The sequence below is a fragment of the Hyperolius riggenbachi genome, chromosome 3 (assembly GCF_040937935.1).
Source record: "Hyperolius riggenbachi isolate aHypRig1 chromosome 3, aHypRig1.pri, whole genome shotgun sequence".
Lineage (NCBI taxonomy): Eukaryota > Metazoa > Chordata > Amphibia > Anura > Hyperoliidae > Hyperolius > Hyperolius riggenbachi.
The window spans coordinates 84,124,569-84,145,695 of record NC_090648.1 but is presented as its reverse complement, the minus strand read 5'-3'; the positions used below and the strand labels follow the sequence as shown (position 1 = coordinate 84,145,695).

General features: G+C 46.0%; 1 protein-coding gene and 2 long non-coding RNA genes across 3 annotated transcripts in view; 1 reads left to right on the top strand and 2 right to left on the bottom strand.

Annotated features, from left to right (window-relative positions):
- The window catches only part of LOC137562780 (uncharacterized), a 139,851-nt gene extending 136,314 nt beyond the window's left edge, over positions 1–3,537 (bottom strand). The window contains exon 1 of the long non-coding RNA XR_011030186.1: positions 3,487–3,537. This is a non-coding gene — a long non-coding RNA (uncharacterized lncRNA). The remainder of the gene's footprint in view (positions 1–3,486) is intronic.
- Positions 3,538–5,188: 1,651 nt separating this feature from the next.
- LOC137562776 (uncharacterized) lies at positions 5,189–20,218 on the bottom strand. Its single transcript, XR_011030185.1, has 3 exons — positions 19,850–20,218; positions 18,912–18,960; positions 5,189–5,494 (listed from the first exon to the last, which is right to left on the bottom strand). It is a non-coding gene; the product is annotated as an uncharacterized lncRNA (long non-coding RNA).
- LPAR2 (lysophosphatidic acid receptor 2) overlaps positions 20,086–21,127 on the top strand; it is a 98,166-nt gene continuing 97,124 nt past the window's right edge. Inside the window, exon 1 of the mRNA XM_068274451.1 lies at positions 20,086–20,372. Within this exon, the coding sequence (XP_068130552.1) occupies positions 20,333–20,372 (40 nt within the window). The 5' untranslated portion in view covers positions 20,086–20,332. The remainder of the gene's footprint in view (positions 20,373–21,127) is intronic.

Sequence of the window (21,127 nt, the reverse complement as noted above, 5' to 3'; positions counted from 1 at the left end):
CACTAAAGGGTTACAGCACCACCCGGAGGATGGATGGAAAACTGCAGTGCTGGATCCCAGGGAGATGAGTGCTGGATTCCAGGTTTTAGGATCTGAAAGCTTGCAAAAAAATTGCAGCACTTTTAGACCCTAAAATCCATAAAGAATCATAACGCCAAGGGGGTTAAAGCAAACCTGAACTGAAAATTAAAAATGACAAAATAAACATACACACGTCATACTTGCCTCCCGTGTAGTCTACTCCTCCATCTCTTTCTCCTCTACCACATCAGCACACTGTTAAACTGTAATATCGCCCACTTGAGCCATAAGGAAACATGGACCTTACCTTGCTCATCAGTTGTCCTTTCAGTTATAACTGACAGCAACTGATATATCTCAGTTCTGACAAAATCTTGCCAGAACTGGAAGTGATCATTGTTAGAAGAAAATGGTGAGCTTCTGAGAGGGACGGGGAAGTAAGTATGTAATGACAAAGCTCTACTCTGTACAGCGCTGCGGAAGATGTTGGGGCTATATAAATATTAAATAATAATAATATTCAACTTTTAAAATAATAATAATAATTCTCATTTTCAGGAACATCATGTGTTTATTCTCAGAGGCGCCTCTAGAGACCAGCTGATAAGCAAATTGCCTAGAGCGGCAGATTTATCTAGGAGCGATTTGAGGGGAAAAAAAGTTTATTTTTTCTGTCCTTAGAGACTGAAAACTAAGGGAACGGAGAGAAAAAGTTCTAATGAAAGCCTCTGCTGCTCAGCCTCAAATAAGGAATCTACAAACCTTTTGTCTACAACACTTTGTATGACATTCCCTAATAGAAGTGTTATCTAGGGATCTGGAGTGTGTCTGTGTGACCTCTGTCCCATGAGGATGGTGTCTTTGTGTGCATTCCAGAACGGACTGGCCAGGAGGGGAAGGGGAGAGGTTTCTCCCCAGGCTGCTGGTACAGTGTATAAGGCAACGTGAAGCACTAGGCTGGCTGAGGGAAATAAAAGTACAATTTCAGGGCAAGCTGGTAAATGTACACAGCATGATGCAGAAGAGAGGCTTGCCTCCTACAGTGTCCTTAGAAAAAAATTCTGTCTGCTTTCTCACCATTGTGGACAATTGTGTGTGCATGTGGACAGCTAGATAAGGTATTACACAGGTTGAAAAGATTTAGACAGTCCCTAGACTCCAGGAGGGCTGCTTTCTGACTTGTGTGAGAGACTGGCAGGGACAGGAGTCACATTACAGGCAAGTAGCCTCTGTGTGATGTGAGACTGCAATACAGATAAGCTCTCTGCTCCATCTCAGTCTCTCTCCACTCCTCCTCTCTCCCTCATTCACCTTTGTTCCCCCCTTCCCCTAGTGCTGGCTGTCTTCTTGTCTTAAAGGAAAGCTAAATTAAAGTGTTTTACCTCCTCTCTCTGGATAGTGTAATGGTTAAGGGCTCTGCCTCTGGCACAGGCAACCTGGGTTCAAATCTCTGCTTATTCCTACTCAGTAAGCCAGCACCTATTCAGTAGGAGACCTTGGGCAAGACTCCCTAACACTGCTACTGCCTACTGAACAATTCAGCAGCACTTTGAGTCTGCCAGGAGAAAAGTAATTATAAATGTTCCTTGTTACTCTCTACTTTGCCCCCCAATCTTACCCTTACAATTGAATCACCCAATGTTGTTATTAGTAACCCTAGCCTATAGCTGTCAATACATGCAATGATCGAATCTGGCTATTATCATCCACCACATCAATCAAAATTTCAATCAATCCATGGCAAAAATGTAAAGTACAATCAAACAGTACATTTTTACAATTGGACACAGTGGTATAGTGGCTGGATAGTGTAATGGTTAATGGCTCTGACACAGGTGACCAGAGTTCAAATCTCTGCTCTGCCTGTTCAGTAAGCCAGCACCTATTCAGTAGGAGACCTTGGGCCAGTCTCCCTAACACTGCTACTACCTATAGAGCGTGTCCTAATGCCTGCAGTTCTGGTGCTTTGAGTCAGTCAGGAGAAAAGTGCGATATAAGTGTTCTGTGTTTGTTATAGTGGCGGTAGTTGTGCGGCTCGTAGTATTGCACTGAACCACTGCTGTACTACGATTATTTTCTGGTGAAATGCTGCTGCATTGCGAGTATTTTCATGAAGAGGGCGGCAGGGGGGGGGGGGGGGGGGGGGGCACAGGTTTCTTTGCCTGGAGTGACAAAATGGCCAGAGGCGCCCCTGTTTATTCTGAAAAAACTGTACTTGGTTCAGGTTCCACTAGGAGCTGCGGCTTATTCTGATTAGGTCGTGGCCCCTGATGTGGTGCCAAGACGCCGCCCAGGGATTCGCTAAGGATTCAGCTGCAGTCTGTAAAAATCTGCAGCATGCCATCGAGATTCTCACTGCAGTGCGATCCGGACAGCAGTCCATACATAGGCAGCGTTTCCCCGCCCCCTTGCATGCGAGGAAATGCTGCAAATCTGTTTATAGTGGAAATGGACCCTTATGCTAGATACACGCCATACAATTTTCTGGCAGATTTACCTGCTTGTTTTTCGATTTTCCGATCGATTTTCTGATCATTTTTTCGATCGCTTTTCATAGAAGTGAATGAAAATCATTCGGAAAATCGATCTAGATTCAGATCGGACATGTTGGAAATAATCGATCTGGCAGGCACATCTGCCAGAAAATTGTATGGTGTGTACCTAGCATTATGCTGGGCACACACGATACATTTTTCCGCTCGATAGATGGATTCAATAGATAATTCCCGACATGTCTGATATTCCTTCAGATCGATTCTGCGCTCGATTTTTCATAGAAGTGAATGAAAAAAAAGATAAGAAAAACGAGCGGAAGATAAGAAAATCAAGCCCAGAATCGAGCGGAAAAAAACGATCAGATGGAAGATCGAGCGGAAAAACGTATTGTTTGTACCCAGCCTTACTCTATGTCTGCTTTTAATGTTTAGTCTCGCCATAGTTGAGCTGGGAAAATTTCCATAAGGACATTGATCAGCAATTATCATGTTGAGCTATTGTCCTGTTATCACACAGTTCTTCATCTATTGTTACCTGTTATCAATAACAATACATTGGCAATTGTTGTGCTATATCTGCTGTGTAGTAAAGGTTGATCCGGCAATTGATGATCACCTCTGTGACAGGGTTGTGAGAGGTCAGGCTCTGAAAGGCTTATCCAGAGATTACCTCACGCTTGATGGAATCAGTAGAGGTTTCTAGGCTTCAAGATCTCTTCTCCATGTCAGTCAGTTTCTTCATTTTGGTTACACACCATGGATTACGAGATTTCCTGACTGCATATCAATCTCCTACTCCAAGGTTAAAGCAGCCATTTTGTGTCAGGTGTTATCCTGGCTGGTTTGACCATTTCCATTTCCATGGAAATGCATGACTCGGTCCATGAACAAAGGAAACTTACCTATGCTAATGCTCAATCTACACATTAAAGTGTACCTGAGATGGGAGGATTTTAAAAAATATACATACCTGGGGTTTCCTCTAGCCTCCTTCAGGCTGTTCCCTCCAATGCCATCTTCCTCTGCCACCTGGATCGTCTGCAATATCGGCCACGAAAGTCCTCTGCTACTGACCCCGGGAGGCGCAAAACGCTCCCAGCGACGGGAGCTTGAGGGGGTGCGTGCAGCCCGGCATGCACAGAACACCCCAGAGCAAATGACTTTCGAGGCTGAAATACAGATGATCCAGGCCCGGGAGGAGGATGGCAAGGGAGCTATCAGCCTAAAGGAGACTGGAGAAAGCCCCAGGTATGTATATATTTTTTAAACCCCCCCTCCCCCCCATCCCCCGGGCTAAGGTTTACTTTGAAGAGACTCCGTAACAAAAATTGCATCCTGTTTTTTATCATCCTACAAGTTCCAAAAGCTATTCTAATGTGTCCTGGCTTACTGCAGCACTTTATACTATCACTGTCTCTGTAATAAATCAATGTATCTTTCCCCTGTCAGACTTGTCAGCCTGTGTCTGGAAGGCTGCCAAGTTCTTCAGTGTTGTGGTTCTGCTATGAACTCCCCCTTCCCGGCCCCTCTCTGCACACTGCCTGTGTATTATTTAGATTAGAGCAGCTTCTCTCTTCTCTCTTATCTTTTACAAGCTGGATAAATCGTCCTCTGAGCTGGCTGGGCTTTCACATACTGAGGAATTACAAACAAGGGCAAAGCTGTTTGCAGGAAGAAACAAGCAGCCTGAAACTTCAGTGCATGAGAACAGGGGGAAAAACACACAAATGATCTTTTGAGATTCAAAAGGAATGCTGTATACAGCCTGCTTGTGTATGGATGTATTTTCTATGTGTGGACATACTGTACATCAACCTACTTCCTGTTTTGGTGGCCATTTTGTTTGTTTATAAACAAACTTTTTAAAACTGTTTTTAACTACTTTTAATGCGGCGAGGAGCGGCGAAATTGTGACAGAGGGTAATAGGAGATGTCCCCTAACACACTGGTATGTTTACTTTTGAGCGATTTTAACAATACAGATTCTCTTTAAGTACACAGCTAATGGAGGTTAAAGGCCGCAGCCTTATTTGGGGTTTAAAGTGGACCTGAACTCTTGTCCAGGACAAAAGGAAGACAGAGAGAAATGAACCCTGTGTGCTTTTAGAGAGAAAAGCCTATCTAATTCCCCCTCATCTGTAAGTAATCACAAGTATAATATGATCTCTCAGCTGAGTCGGCACAGAAATTCATCAGTCCTGCTTGGCAGACACAACTAATGTGTAAACACAGGAGGTTAACCCTTTCTCTGCTTCCATGAAAGCAGGAAGTAGACACACTGCAGATCTATTACAGGAGTTCTGTAAGCTGTAACAGAGAAATGTTTTTTCTTTAAAGGTTATTATGCTGTATCTTATCTTTTAGAGTATATGCAGAATCCTAGTCCGATAAAGGCTTATTAGCAGAAAGTGTACTTTTTATTCATCTGAGAGAGTAGCCAAGCAGCTTGGACTGAAAAGCCCTCCTACTAAAAAGCATGCTATGATAAAAATGACACCAAGCATTTTTCTTTATCTCTAAGCTAGCCAATAAATGGTATCATCCTGATTCAAAACTTCTTTCATTTAGAGCACAGAGGAAGTTCTGAGTTCAGATCCGCTTTAATAACTACTTATTTTTATACAAACTATTCATTTTATTTCAACTTTTAAATATAATACATAACCATAGGATCAAACCATAGAGAAATATCACCAGAACCAGAAAAACATTGAATATGCCCACCCGGCAGGTGACATTACCCATACAACATCCTCCCGCTCATGAAGGCAAAATCCCTTCCAATAAAGTTTCATCTGTTACGGCCAGCGATACATTAAGGTGGGAGAGGGTTACTTGCTGTCTCAGGCGGTGAGCACACTATTCATTTGCTTCCTCCAGGCCTCAGTGGCAGCTTAAAGTCCATTAAAAATGAAGCCACCCATCTGACCGGCCAATCCAGCGGCAGATTAGAAGGTCCTCGGTAAAAGCTGGAGCACCTGCAAGGATACAACCAAGATTCATTCATTAAAACATGCCGGGCCCGCATGTCCATAGGTCCACAATTAATATAAGACTAAGGGCTTGATTCACAAAGCGGTGCTAACTGTTAGCACGCCTGTGAAAACCCCCTTAGCACGTCTAAACAAGCTTTTCGCGCATAAAACTTTACGCGTGCAAAACTTTATGCGCGTAAAAACTTTGCGTGCGTAACACTTTGCGCGCGCAAAGTTAGCGCGCGATCTGATTGAGAAATCCAGTGCTAACCTACTTAGCACCCTGGTTAACGCGTCTAAAGACTTTAGACGTGCTAAGTAGGTTAGCACCGCTTTGTGAATCAAGCCCTATGTCTTATTTTCGGGGGAAACACAACAAACTTGAGCCCACAGAGAGATTTGTGGCCCACAGAGAGAATGGGACTCAATCCCTTAGGCGACAGCTCAGGGCTAAGTGCTGTACAGATGTGTCCAAAGCATATAAGCTAGCAACTTGTTCTGTTGCTATAAGGGCTGTGTATTCGGAACAAAAATCATCTTGTTGATTGAAAGTATGTACTGTATACCGTACTTTTCGCCGTATAAGACGCACTTTTTCTCCCCAAAAAATGGGGAGAAAAAGTCCCTGCGTCTTATACGGCAAAGGCAGGGAATCCCCGACTTACGAACGCCCGCCGATATGAACCACGACCCGCCGTCGGGGATTCCCTGCCTGTGCGTCCTGCTGTGGCCTCTTCTCCGTCTCCTTGCTTGCCCCCCTCCTCGTGTCCACAATGTGTGCGCTCGGGCCCCCCTAATTGAGAAGCGGCAGCTGCTTACCTCCTCCATCTTGCCCGCGGCGATTGAAGACATCCGGCTTCTGTGGGCGGCTTCCTCTAGTGCTGGCTTGTAATGACGCGTCATCGATGACGCGTCATTACAAGCCGGCACTAGAGGAAGCCGCCCACAGAAGCCGGATGTCTTCAATCGCCGCGGGCAAGATGGAGGAGGTAAGCAGCTGCCGCTTCTCAATTAGAGGGGGACCCGGCGAGAACACACTGGGGGGACACGAGGAGGGGGGCGAGGAGGGGGGCAAGCAGGGGGGACCCGGCGATGACACACGGGGGCAGAAACACGGGGGGCAGACAGACACATGGGGGACAGAAACCTGGGGGCAGACACATGGGGGCAGACAGCAGGCACATGGGGGCAGACACATGGGGGCAGACAGCAGGCACATGGGGGCAGGCACATGGGGCAGACAGCAGGCACATGGGGGCAGACACATGGGGGCAGACAGCAGGCACATGGGGGCAGGCACACGGGGCAGACAGCAGGCACATGGGGCAGACAGCAGGCACATGGGGGCAGACAGCAGGACACATGGGGGCAGACAGCAGGACACTGGGGGCAGACAGCAGGACACAGGAGGACACCATTTGGGGGAGGTCATGTACAAGACGCTCCTGAAATATGGACGCACCAGGTTTAGTTTATATCTTTTTTTCCCTGGATTTTGCCCTCTAAACCTGGGTGCGTCTTATATTCCGGAGCGTCTTATACGGCGCGAAATACAAGTATTAGGCTAGAAATGTAGGTCTTATTCCCTTCATAAATGTGTAAGGGTCGACACGAGTCACGGGCAGCACTTAGCACACTGAGTAATGTGTGACTAATAGTGACATTCCCATTTCCAGCAATTTACCCGGTGGTAAGTGATACTTTGAGGAAAGGAAATGCCAAGAAAACCCAGGTCTGAAAGTCTTGGCCACAACAATTAACAAGGAAAGGGGCAGGGGGGGAAAAAACAGGCTGCAGGAAGGGGAGTGAATAATGGCTGCACTTGGGGGCCTGGCGGAGGTATTGGCTGCACTTAAGGGACAGGAGGGGATAATGGATGCAACACTATATGCAGTGCAGTCATTAACTCCTCCTGAGCCCCAAGTGCAGCCAATAACTTTACTGGGTAGACTTATACTTGAGTCAATAAAAAATTCCAGCTTAAGAGGGTTGAATATCGGGTCGACTTATACATGAGGTTAACATGTATTCAAGTATATACGGTAACATAAAAGGCATTTAATCACTGCCAAAGCATAGGAATTTTAAAGTTGTATTAAGAGGACATCTGATTTTGGGAACAAAAAGCTCCTGGCCAGGAAGCTGGCATTCTACCTTGTCGGCCATCCCAGCCTGTCATTGCCAATGTGAGGGCTGTTAGCAGTGGGGTACCGCAAGGGTCAGTACTTGGTCCAATTCTTTTCAATGTATTTATTAATGATTTAGTAGACAGAATACAAAGTAATGTAGCCATCTTTGCAGATGATACAAAATTATGCAGAATTATCAACACTAAGAGATGGATAGAGGCATATTACAATGCCAAGCAGCTGCAGCTAAAGCTAACAAAATTTTGGGATGCATTAAACGGGAAATAAAAACTCGAGATGCGAGCATAATATTGCCCCTGTTTAACTCTCTAGTAAGGCCACATCTGGAATATGAAATTCAGTTCTGGGCACCACATTACAAAAAAGATATTGCAGTTTTAGAGCAGGTGCAGAGATGAGCAACAAAATTGATACGTGGGATGGAAGGTCTCACTTATCAAGAAAGGTTAGATAAACTGGGTTTATTTAGTCTAGAAAAAAGACGCCTTAGAGGGGATCTAATTAACATGTATAAATACATCAGAGGGCAATATAATAGCTTGGCGGATGAGCTTTTTGTCCCTAGGCCTTCTCAAAGGACTAGAGGACATGATCTGCGCATGGAGGAAAAACGTTTTAGCCATTTATTTAGGAAAGGGTTCTTTACAGTAAGAGTGATTAAGATGTGGAATGCATTGCCACAGGAAGTCGTTATGGCAAACTCTATACCTGCATTTAAAGAGGGCTTAGATGCTTTCCTTGCGTTGAAAGACATCCATGGCTACAATTACTAGGTAATGCCTAATGATGTTGATCCAGGGATTTTATCTGATTGCCATCTGGAGTCAGGAAGGAATTTTTCCCTTTAGGGGCTAATTGGACCATGCCTTGTAAGGGTTTTTTCGCCTTCCTCTGGATCAACAGGGATATGTGAGGGAGCAGGCTGGTGTTGAACTCGATGGACGTATGTCTTTTTTCAACCAAAATAACTATGTAACTATGTAACAGGATCTTGACAACATGGTCATATGGGTAGGCACATGGTGGATGACATTGATTGTTGATAAAGCACCTTGGACGTACCACTACCATAGGTAAAGCACCATATAAAATAAATTGCATACAGCTGGGAACAACAGACTTGGAGAAGGACTTGCGAATACTGGTTGATAACAAGTTAAGTGATTGTATACAATGCAAAGCATCGTTTTCTAAAGCAAATAAAACAGGAAATAAATCTCAGTATGCCAGTATACTACACCCTCTGCATAAATCACTTGTGAGGCCACTCCGGAGTATGGGATACAGTTTTGGGCACCACACTATAAAAAGGACATTGACTTTCTGGAATCCGTACAAAGACGGCAACTAAATTAATCAGAGGGATGGAAGATCTCACTTACCAGGAAAGGTTGGACAAACTGGGTTTATTTAGCTTGGAAAAAAGGCGACTATAGGGGCCTATACACTTATACTATTTCCCGCCGATATACAGCAGATTCGATCACTGTGATCGAATCTGCTGTGAAATCGTTGCGCAAACACTGACCGAACTTTCTATTTCCGACCAAATTCGATCGTTCCCGTCGATCTGCCAACGCGTAAGATTTCGCTCGATCGCCAGTGGGTCGGGAGTGTGTCGATACCAGAGTTCGAATCTCCAACAACCGACGCTAGCGGCAATACATTACCTGCTCCGCCGGCGCGTGTCCCCGCTGTCACTTCTCCGCTGGGCACCGGCAGGTTTCACTTCTTCTTGTCCCGACAGGAAGTTTAAGCAGTAGAGCGCCCTCTACTGTTTAAACTTCCCTAGACAGAAAGTACAGTGAAGCTGGAGCCCAGAGGAGAAGAAGACAGCGGAGACCGGGGGCTCGCGCCAGCCGGATCAGGTAATGTATGCAGGGAGGGGGGGGGCGGCGGCAGCTCCACAGATTGCGAATCGGTTTCATAGTGAAATCGATTAAAAATCTGTTTGCAGTGTAGGCAGCCAATAGATCCCTCTTTGATCAGATTCGATCACAAAGGGATCTTTCTGCTGGTCGATCTGGTGGCAATCAACTAGTGTATGGCAGCCTTTAGAGGTGACCTGATTGACATGTATAAATACATCAGAGGGCAATACAAAAGCTTGGCAGATAAGCTTTTTGTCCCTAGGGATGTACGACGGACATGATCTGCGTATAGAGGAAAAATGTTTTTGCCATCTGTTAAGAAAGGAGTCCCTCAAAGTGAAAGTGGTTAAAATCTGGTAAAAGATGGTAAGATGTTTACATCCTAAGGGAAGTAGTTATGGCAAACTCTATATCGGATTGGATGCTTTCCTTGCATTGAAGGGCATCTGTGGCTATAATAACTATGCAATTAGAATCTCTGCTCTCTCTGTTCAGTAAGCCAACACCTATTCAGTAAAAAGTCCTTGGGCTAGACACCCTAACACTGCTACTGCCTATAGAGCACATCTTAGTAGCTGCAGCTCATGCGCTTTAACCACTTGAGGACTACAGTCTTTCTAACCCTTAAGGACCAGGCACTTTTTTTCCACTCAGACCACTGCAGCTTTCACGGTTTATTGCTCGCTCATACAACCTACCACCTAAATGAATTTTGGCTCCTTTTCTTGTCACTAATAAAGCTTTCTTTTGGTGCTATTTGATTGCTCCTGCGATTTTTACTTTTTATTATATTCATCAAAAAAGACATGAATTTTGGCAAAAAAATGATTTTTTTAACTTTCTGTGCTGACAATTTTCAAATAAAGTAAAATTTCTGTATACATGCAGCGCGAAAAATGTGGACAAACATGTTTTTGATAAAAAAAAACCCATTCAGTGTATATTTATTGGTTTGGGTAAAAGTTATAGCGTTTACAAACTATGGTGCAAAAAGTGAATTTTCCCATTTTCAAGCATCTATGACTTTTCTGACCCCCTGTCATGTTTCATGAGGGGCTAGAATTCCAGGATAGTATAAATACCCCCCAAATGACCCCATTTTGGAAAGAAGACATCCCAAAGTATTCACTGAGAGGCATAGTGAGTTCATAGAAGATATTATTTTTTGTCACAAGTAAGCGGAAAATGACACTTTGTGACAAAAAAAAGAAAAAAAAAAAGAATCCATTTCTTCTAACTTGCGACAAAAAAAAATGAAATCTGCCACGGACTCACCATGCCCCTCTCTGAATACCTTGAAGTGTCTACTTTCCAAAATGGGGTAATTTGTGGGGTGTGTTTACTGTCCTCGCATTTTGGGGGGTGCTAATTTGTAAGCACCCCTGTAAAGCCTAAAAGTGCTCATTGGACTTTGGGCCCCTTAGCGCAGTTAGGCTGCAAAAAAGTGCCACACATGTGGTATTGCCGTACTCAAGAGAAGTAGTAGAATGTGTTTTGGGGTGTATTTTTACACATACCCATGCTGGGTGGGAGAAATCTCTCTGTAAATGACAATTTTTTCATTTTTTTTACACACAATTGTCCATTTACAGAGTTATTTCTCCCACCCAGCATGGGTATGTGTAAAGATACACCCCAAAACACATTGTACTACTTCTCCCGAGTACGGCGATACCACATGTGTGGCACTTTTTTGCACCCTAACTGCGCTAAAGGGCCCAAAGTCCAATGAGTACCTTTAGGATTTCACAAGTCATTTTGCGGAATTTGATTTCCAGACTACTCCTCACGGTTTAGGGCCCCTAAAATGCCAGGGCAGTATAGGAACCCCACAAATGACCCCATTTTAGAAAGAAGACACCCCAAGGTATTCCGTTAGGAGTATGGTGAGTTCATAGAAGATTTTATTTTTTGTCAAAAGTTAGCGGAAAATTGATTTTTATTGTTTTTTTCACAAAGTGTCATTTTCCACTAACTTGTGACAAAAAATAAAATCTTCTATGAACTCACCATACTCCTAACGGAATACCTCGAGGTGTCTTCTTTCTAAAATGGGGTCATTTGTGGGGTTCCTATACTGCCCTGGCATTTTAGGGGCCCTAAACCGTGAGGAGTAGTCTGGAAATCAAATTCCGCAAAATGACCTGTGAAATCCTAAAGGTACTCATTGGACTTTGGGCCCTTTAGCGCAGTTAGGGTGCAAAAAAGTGCCACACATGTGGTATCGCCGTACTCGGGAGAAGTAGTACAATGTGTTTTGGGGTGTATTTTTACACATACCCATGCTGGGTGGGAGAAATAACTCTGTAAATGGACAATTGTGTGTAAAAAAATCAAAAGATTGTCATTTACAGAGGTATTTCTCCCACCCAGCATGGGTATGTGTAAAAATACACCCCAAAACACATTGTACTACTTCTCCCGAGTATGGCAATACCACATGTGTGGCACTTTTTTGCACCCTAACTGCGCTAAAGGACCCAAAGTCCAATGAGTACCTTTAGGATTTCACAGGTCATTTTGCGAAATTTGATTTCCAGACTACTCCTCACGGTTTAGGGCCCCTAAAATGCCAGTTCAGTATAGGAACCCCACAAATGACCCCATTTTAGAAAGAAGACACCCCAAGGTATTCCGTTAGGAGTATGGTGAGTTCATAGAAGATTTTATTTTTTGTCACAAGTTAGTGGAAAATGACACTTTGTGAAAAAAACAATAAAAATCAATTTTCCGCTAACTTGTGACAAAAAATAAAATCTTCTATGAACTCACCATACTCCTAACGGAATACCTTTGGGTGTCTTCTTTCTAGAATGGGGTCATTTGTGGGGTTACTATACTGCCCTGGCATTTTAGGGGCCCTAAACCGTGAGGAGTAGTCTTGAAACCAAATGTCGCAAAATGACCTGTGAAATCCTAAAGGTACTCATTGGACTTTGGGCCCCTTAGCGTACTTAGGGTGTAAAAAAGTGCCACACATGTGGTACCGCCGTACTCAGGAGAAGTAGTATAATGTGTTTTGGGGTGTATTTTTACACATACCCATGCTAAGTGGGAGAAATATCTCTGTAAATGACAATTGTTTGATTTGTTTTACACACAATTGACCATTTACATAGAAATTTCTCCCACCCAGCATGGGTATGTGTAAAAATACACCCCAAAACACATTATACTACTTTTCCTGAGTACGGCGGTACCACATGTGTGACACTTTTTTGCAGCCTAGGTGCGCTAAGGGGCCCAACGTCCTATTCACGGGTCATTTTGAGGCATTTGTTTTCTAGACTACTCCTCGCGGTTTAGGGCCCCTAAAATGCCAGGGCAGTATAGGAACCCCACAAGTGACCCCATTTTAGAAAGAAGACACCCCAAGGTATTCCGTTAGGTGTATGGCGAGTTCATAGAAGATTTTATTTTTTGTCACAAGTTAGCGGAAAATGACACTTTGTGAAAAAAAACCAATAAAAAATCAATTTCCGCTAACTTTTGACAAAAAATAAAATCTTCTATGAACTCGTCATACACCTAACAGAATACCTTGGGGTGTCTTTTTTTCTAAAATGGGGTCACTTGTGGGGTTCCTATACCGCCCTGGCATTTTACGGGCCCAAAACCGTGAGTAGTCTGGAAACCAAATGTCTCAAAATGACTGTTCAGGGGTATAAGCATCTGCAAATTTTGATGACAGGTGGTCTATGAGGGGGCGAATTTTGTGGAACCGGTCATAAGCAGGGTGGCCTTTTAGATGACAGGTTGTATTGGGCCTGATCTGATGGATAGGAGTGCTAGGGGGGTGACAGGGGGTGATTGATGGGTGTCTCAGGGGGTGGTTAGAGGGGAAAATAGATGCAATCAATGCACTGGGGAGGTGATCGGAAGGGGGTCTGAGGGGGATCTGAGGGTTTGGCCGAGTGATCAGGAGCCCACACGGGGCAAATTAGGGCCTGATCTGATGGGTAGGTGTGCTAGGGGGTGACAGGAGGTGATTGATGGGTGTCTCAAGGTGTGATTAGAGGGGGGAATAGATGCAAGCAATGCTCTGGCGAGGTGATCAGGGCTGGGGTCTGAGGGCATTCTGAGGGTGTGGGCGGGTGATTGAGTGCCCTAGGGGCAGATAGGGGTCTAATCTCATAGGTAGCAGTGACAGGGGGTGATTGATGGGTAATTAGTGGGTGTTTAGGGTAGAGAACAGATGTGAACACTGCACTTGGGAGGTGATCGGACGTCGGATCTGCGGGCGATCTATTGGTGTGGGTGGGTGTTCAGTTTGCCCGCAAGGGGCAGGTTAGGGGCTGATTGATGGGTGGCAGTGACAGGGGGTGATTGATGGGTGGCAGTGACAGGGGGTGATTGATGGGTGATTGACAGGTGATTGACAGGTGATCAGTGGGTTATTACAGGGAAGGACAGATGTAAATAATGCCCTGGCGAATTGATAAGGGGGGGTCTGAGGGCAATCTGAGCGTGTAGGCGGGTGATTGGGTGCCCGCAAGGGGCAGATTAGGGTCTGATCTGATGGGTAACAGTGACAGGTGGTGATAGGGGGTGATTGATGGGTGATTGATGGGTAATTAGTGAGTGTTTAGAGGAGAGAATAGATGGAAACACTGCGCTTGGGTGGTGATCTGATGTCGGATCTGCGGGCGATCTATTGGTGTGGGTGGGTGATCAGTTTGCCCGCAAGGGGCAGGTTAGGGGCTGATTGTTGGGTGACAGGGGGTGATTGATGGGTGATAGGTGATTGGCAGGTGATTGACAGGTGATCAGTGGGTTATTACATGGAAGGACAGATGTAATTAATGCACTGGTGAATTGATAAGGAAGGGGGGTCTGAGGGCAATCTGAGCGTGTGGGCGGGTGATTGGGTGCCCGCAAGGGGCAGCTTAGGGTCTGATCTGATAGGTAACAGTGACAGGTGGTGATAGGGGGTGATTGATGGGTGATTGATGGGTAATTAGTGGGTGTTTAGAGAAGATAACAGATGTAAACAATACATTTGGGAGGTAATCTGACGGCGGGTTTGCGGGCGATCTAATGGTGTGGGTGGGAGATCAGATTGCCCGCAAGGGGCAGGTTAGGGGCTGATTGATGGGTGGCAGTGACAGCGGGTGATTGATGGGTGATAGGTGATTGGCAGGTGATTGACAGGTGATCAGTGGGTTATTACAGGGAAGAACAGATGTAATTAATGCACTGGCGAATTGATAAGGGGGGGTCAGAGGGCAATCTGAGCGTGTTGGCGGGTGATTGGGTGCCCGCAAGGGGCAGATTAGGGTCTGATCTGATAGGTAAAAGTGACAGGTGGTGATAGGGGGTGATTGATGGGTGATTGATGGGTAATTAGTGGGTGTTTAGAGGAGAGAATAGATGTAAACAATGGATTTGGGAGGTGATCTGATGTCGGATCTGCGGGCGATCTATTGGTGTGGGTGGGTGATCAGATTGCCCGCAAGGGGCAGGTTAGGGGCTGATTGTTGGGTGGCAGTGACAGGGGGTGATTGATGGGTGATTGATGGGTGATTGATGGGTGATTGACGGGTGATTGACAGGTTATCAGGGAAGATAGATGCATACAGTACACAGGGGGGGGGGGTCTGGGGGGGGGTCTGGGGAGAATCTGAGGGGTGGGGGGGTGATCAGGAGGGGGCAGGGGGCAGGGGGGAATATAAAAAAAAAAATAGCGTTGACAGATAGTGACAGGGAGTGATTGATGGGTTATTAGGGGGGTGATTGGGTGCAAACAGGGGTCTGGGGGGTGGGCAGGGGGGGGTCTGAGGGGTGGGCAGGGGGGGGTCTGAGGGGTGCTGTGGGCGATCAGTGGGCGGGGGGGGGCAGATCAGTGTGTTTGGGTGCAGACTAGGGTGGCTGCAGCCTGCCCTGGTGGTCCCTCGGACACTGGGACCACCAGGGCAGGAGGCAGCCTGTATAATACACTTTGTATACATTACAAAGTGTATTATACACTTTGTATGCGGCGATCGCGGGGTTAACATCCCGCCGGCGCTTCCGTACGGCCGGCGGGATGTTACGGCGGGTGGGCGGAGCCAGTTGCCGGGGGAAGCGCGCGTCATCAATGACGCGATCGCTCCCCCGGCATGCCTAAAGGATGCGCCGCCTGAAGGCGTATTGCGGTCCTTTAGGCGTCCACTTTGCCGCCGCCCATGGGCTGTGGGCGGTCGGCAAGTGGTTAAAGGAGTTATCAGGCATATTCAAAGAAAATAAGCTCTACCTACCCGGGGCTTCCTCCAGCCCCAAGCTTTTAGCATGTCCCTCGCCGCAGCTCTCCGCCTCAGCTCGCTCCCGGTCCCCGGGAATGACGTCAGGCCGACCTCCAGGTCCAGGTACTGCGCGAGCAACGCTGTCAATCACCGCCACGTGGACCGGAGCGGACTGCGCAGGTGCAGTACAGGCCGACCTGGAGGTCAGCCTGACGTCATCGCCGGGGATCGGGAGCGAGCTGCGGCGAGGGACATGCTGGGAGCTTGGGGCTGGAGGAAGCCCCCGGTAAGTAGCGCTTATTTTCTTTGAATATGCCTGATAACTCCTTTAAATCCGCCAGAAGCAAAGTGCAATATAAATGTTGTGTGTCAAAGAGCCATATACTGGTGCCAATGCCACAACTATTGCATGATAAAACCTGTGTACAGTGTGTGGAAGGATCGATCAAGCCCCATCTACACGATACAATTCCACGTGCGATCGATCGAATTAGATTGGATCGAATTCGATTGGATCGATTAAATCCGACATGTCCGATTGGGACTCCATCGATAGTGTGATCGATTTTGGTTAGTTATCATTGCAAAATCGACCGCACTATCGATCGAGTCCTGATCGGACATGTCGGATTTAATCGATCCATTCAAATTCGATCCAATCTAATTTAATCGATCACATGTGGAATTGTATCGTGGCCACCTTTACGCTACGTACAGTCATTAGATGTTTGTTCCCCAAATTAACTCTTTGCACTCAGATTGTGGCACAGTCCTATGCCTATTTAAAGCCTATTGCAGTCATCTGTGCCCACAGCCCAGCTGTGCTTTAACCGCTTCCGGACCAGTGCGGTTGAAATACACGTACTGCTTGTGGCTGCGCTGCTCTGAGAGGGCGTAAATTTCAAACATCGCCACCGCATGGTACCGCCGCTTGCGCCTCTCTCCCATCATCGCAACTCACTCGCCCTGCTGTCTATATGACGGCAGAGCTGTGTGAGCAAGTCAGGAGGCGATTTCATTGGCTCTTGACCATGTCATCACTGTAAACCAATCCCATTGGCTTACATCCATGGACAGCGTCAGGAGCCAACGAAAACGGCTCCTGACTGGCTCACACACCTCTGCCGTCATAGAGACAGCATAGAAAGGGACCTGCAGCGATGGTAGAATGGCGGGACCGGCGGGAGCAATGGGTCTGTGCTGCGATTCGTCAGTGAGTCCTTAAGCTCCTTAAGGGGCCAGAGACTGCTGGTACGGAAGTAAGTAAAGGTGGCCACTAACGGTCCAATTTCTAGCGAAAAATCGTTCGAGCGATCAGAAATTCTGATCGGATTGGTTGTAAATAATCTCTGTTGATGGACACAATCGATTATGAACGAGTGAAAAAAATGTCGCCCGAATGAATTTTCGTGGAACCCAAATTTGGATTTTCTTGTTGGTTGTGATGGATAGGAAGTAAAGATTGGTTTGTTGATGGTGTATTGAACGATTTATTACAATATTTCACTTCCGATCTTTTCAATTTTTCGCTACAAATTGGAACTTTAGTGGCTACCTTAAGGATTACTGATCTGCCAAGCTGGATTTTTGCAGCTGATTGCTGTTGTATTGCCTTGCAATGAGAAATCTGCTGGTGCTGCCTCTCCCTGCCTCCATAGTGATGAATGGGTACACTCCTGCCTATAGGCACTCACGCTAGATAATCCTCATTCGAGATGATTGGTTTGGGTCATCTCATCAGGAATCTTGTGTGCGTATAGCTGTCCCATGGCGACATCATTTAGGAATCTGCCATGATGGATCGCTAAGCAACAAGTGACAAACGTTATCACTTTTCCCAGCGCTCCAGGAAGTGGCTCACGTCTTCTTAGCCTGTTGTCCCTCCTCCTCCTTCCATAGAATGATACATGCTTGTCACCAATAGCTAAATAGCATGTACATGCAGCACTAGCTTTCAGAGCTGTCATCTAAGGATCTATTAATCATTGCTAAGGCTGACAGTAATGGAGCCTGTGTATTGGGTGCTTATATACAGTGATGGTTGTGTAACTGCACTTTGCATATCTGAAGCCTTCACAAGTAGAAGGTGTCAGTGTGTGGAAGGGGTGGCAGGGCACAAAGGATCTTTGCCCCAGGGCCCAGGCTGGCTCCCAGCACCCAGGTCTACCTTCATGCATGGCCCCAGGGTGTCTTATCTTGCCTGCCTGAGTAGTCAGTATTCACATACAGCATATACACAGGTTTCCCTTGTCAACCGCTCTCAAAATAGACCTGAACTCTTGCACAGGACAGAAGGAAAGCATAGAGAAATGCACCCTGTATGTATTTAGAGAGTTTAGCCTGTGTAATTCCCCCTCATTTGTGTCTAATCACAAGTTGTAATCTGATCTCTCCTGTGTCACATGACTTCCTATGGCAGATAAGCTCATTTGAAAGCACAGGCTTCCATGAATCAGGAAGTAGAAAGAGTGCAGATTTATTTTAGGATTTGTATCAGCTGTAACAAATATTTTTTTTTGTTTAAAGGTTATTAGGCTGTTGTGTATCTGTTAGAGCAGAGAGGATGTTCTGAGTTCAGGTGCGCTTTAACCACTTTTGAACCAGATGGATCTGGCTCCTTTAATACCAGAGCCATCCTTTCCCTATCTAGTACTGTGATTGGCTCACAGCAATTACGAGGTCAAACCCAGATACAGAAGCTCTGCTGTCAATGTGACAGCAAAGCAAGTGGGTGCATTGACATGAACAACCAAGCGAATGGCAAGAGCCGGTTGTTTTATATCCTGTGTTTTGTGTGGTACATTTAGTGGTTTTATATTCTGTGTTTGCACTTTGTGGTGTTCAGGTTTTTATCTGCCTAGGCCTTGACAAAGGGGACCTCTGTGGCCCCAAAATGATCGTCGGCTGTGACGGTTGATGTTTGTGCATGTGCGTGTTGGAACAATAACAGCACTTTATCATTCCTGAAGTAAGACCGTGTGCGGACCCTTTTATTGCCCCGAACGGCTGTTGCTTATCTTTTAGAGCAGAGAAAGTTCTGAGTTGAGGTCCGCTTTAAAGAGACAATCAGCGAATGAGTCCATTGTTCCCCTCCTTACCTCACCTGCAGAGGTTGCTCCTTTTTGCTTTGCACTGTTGCCCCCCCCCCCCCTCATAGGCCCAGGGGTGCAATGCTTACCTGTTGGCTAACGACGCATCTATACGGCACTGGGGCCTTGCAGCTTCAACTGTGGACAAAACAAACGCAGGTAAACAGTGTGTGTATACAGCTATACACTATTTTATGTAAGCTCAACTGGAGAAAGGATTGGTATTTCCCTGAACGAGAATCTGTAGGGCGATAGTGATCATTTTTGCATCACTCCATATCGATCAGATTTAAGCAGAAACCTGAGAGTAAAGAGAGATGAAACTCAGCCTAAGCGGTCGCTAATGACCAACTCTGATGGCTATGAAGAGTGTGTACAGCGGCCCTCAATGCCTCGGCCAGAGATGCTTCGGCCAGAGATCCGCCTGGTGGATCGAGTTGGCCAACTGATGAGAGCATTGTTCACTCCACTAACCCCGTCACCTGATGACATCAATCGCCCATGTTCCTCCACCCCCCCCCTTGCATAGCAGCATAATGTGTCCCTAGCCTGCAGGCTTGTGAAGCGATGTGTCTGTACGGTATCGGATACTGTCGATCGAGGGATCGTGCAACCATACCTCACTGGTGGCTTTCCTCATGCGTGTGTACGGGGCTAAAATCAGTGGGAATGCCGCCACAGGCCCCTTTTACATTTCCAGGTAATTCCTGCATTGCGTTTTACCGCAAGGGGCCGCAAAAGCAATGAAAGTCTATGGAGACTTGCACACTTATTGCGGTTCATTGCGGTGCGCCAGAAGTATCCAATCCGGCGCAAGGGCTGCGGCACATTACCGCAGGCAGCATGCTTGGATAATGGATCGTTCATATGAAGAATCGTTCAGCAAATTGTATCATTAGTGACCACCTTTAGTTAATAAAAAGATGGTCTTTCTCAATCCATTTTTCAGTCAAAATGTTTGTACCGATGTGATGGTTTATACATTTGAACATCTAATCTGGTTAAACATCGCAAGAGATATGCCTACCTTCTCCAGAGGCTCGCTGTATGGCAGAGATACAGCCTATGTAGGAATGCGATGTTTTCTTCCTCCCCTGTAACTAATGACTTCAAGCCGTCCTCTCCCCCTTCCCTCAGTCTGGGTATGATCCTGGCACCGCAGGACTGTCACTTATTGGGGGAGGAAGGGCTAATACTATTTGCACTGCCTCCCCCTGCAGCTCGCATTGTAACTCCAGTCTGTCTGTGATGTGGGAAGGTTATAAGCGTGAATGTGCCCCCTCCTGTGACTCTCAGCCCCGGATCCCCCCTGCATGGAGAGGCAGACAAGATAGAGGCAGCCAGTACGGAGGACAGGGAGAAGGCAGGCAGTCCCTTCTGTGCAAGGCTTCGGGAGACGCCGGTCCCTTTACTGTACAAGGCTGCACATTCTGCACAAGGCATCGGGAGGAGCCCGTCCACATACAACGCGTTCGCGTCCTACAGAGGAGCCCTCGGCAGCCGCGTACCTATGGTGTCACCAGGCTTCCACAGAGGCTTCGCAATGTTTGGTAAGTAGGATGACACATGCTAACCAACACTAGTCTGTGATTTTCGGACATTGCTCAGTTGTATTGCTTTGTATGTACTAATATTTATGTAAGCATTATGTATTTTTTTGTTTGATTGATTCTTAATATCATTCTCATCTTTTAAATTGATATATTTCTTATTTTTAATTGTTTTTGTTATCAAAGAAAACTAATGATGATACAAAAGACCGGTGTTGTTTGCATTATAAATGCCTTTTGCTTACGAATTCTAGAAGCAGTAAAGTGTTGTACAGTGTTAACCATGAGTAAAAGCAAGAAGTTTTGAATCAGGATGAATTCTCTGAGGTATGCATGATCAGGGGCGTGGCAGGCGCGTGATTAGAGCTGTGACAGGGGTGTGGCTTACAGTGTCCCTCTTTTTCAAAAGGTGGGATGTAGGGTTCTATATACAGTATATTCGTTACAGGAATTAATTGGAAACATCATTCTCTCTTATGCTGAGAATTGGGCAATTATTTCTGACATGTCCAATCTGTTTCCGATTGAGAAAGGGATTGATTTTGCAAAGTTATCATTGGAATAAATCGATCTGGAGCAGTTTGGACATGTACACATGCTACGACTTCCTGTCTGATCACCCGTCGATTGGGTGGAAAATTGCATTATGTGTTCCCAGCATTACTACCCTTCTTTTGTTGTCCTTGCAAAGCACAGCCATTCCACAGTGTTCTTAAAGTAAGCCATTCACTGTGCGACAGTTTCGCTGATTAAAG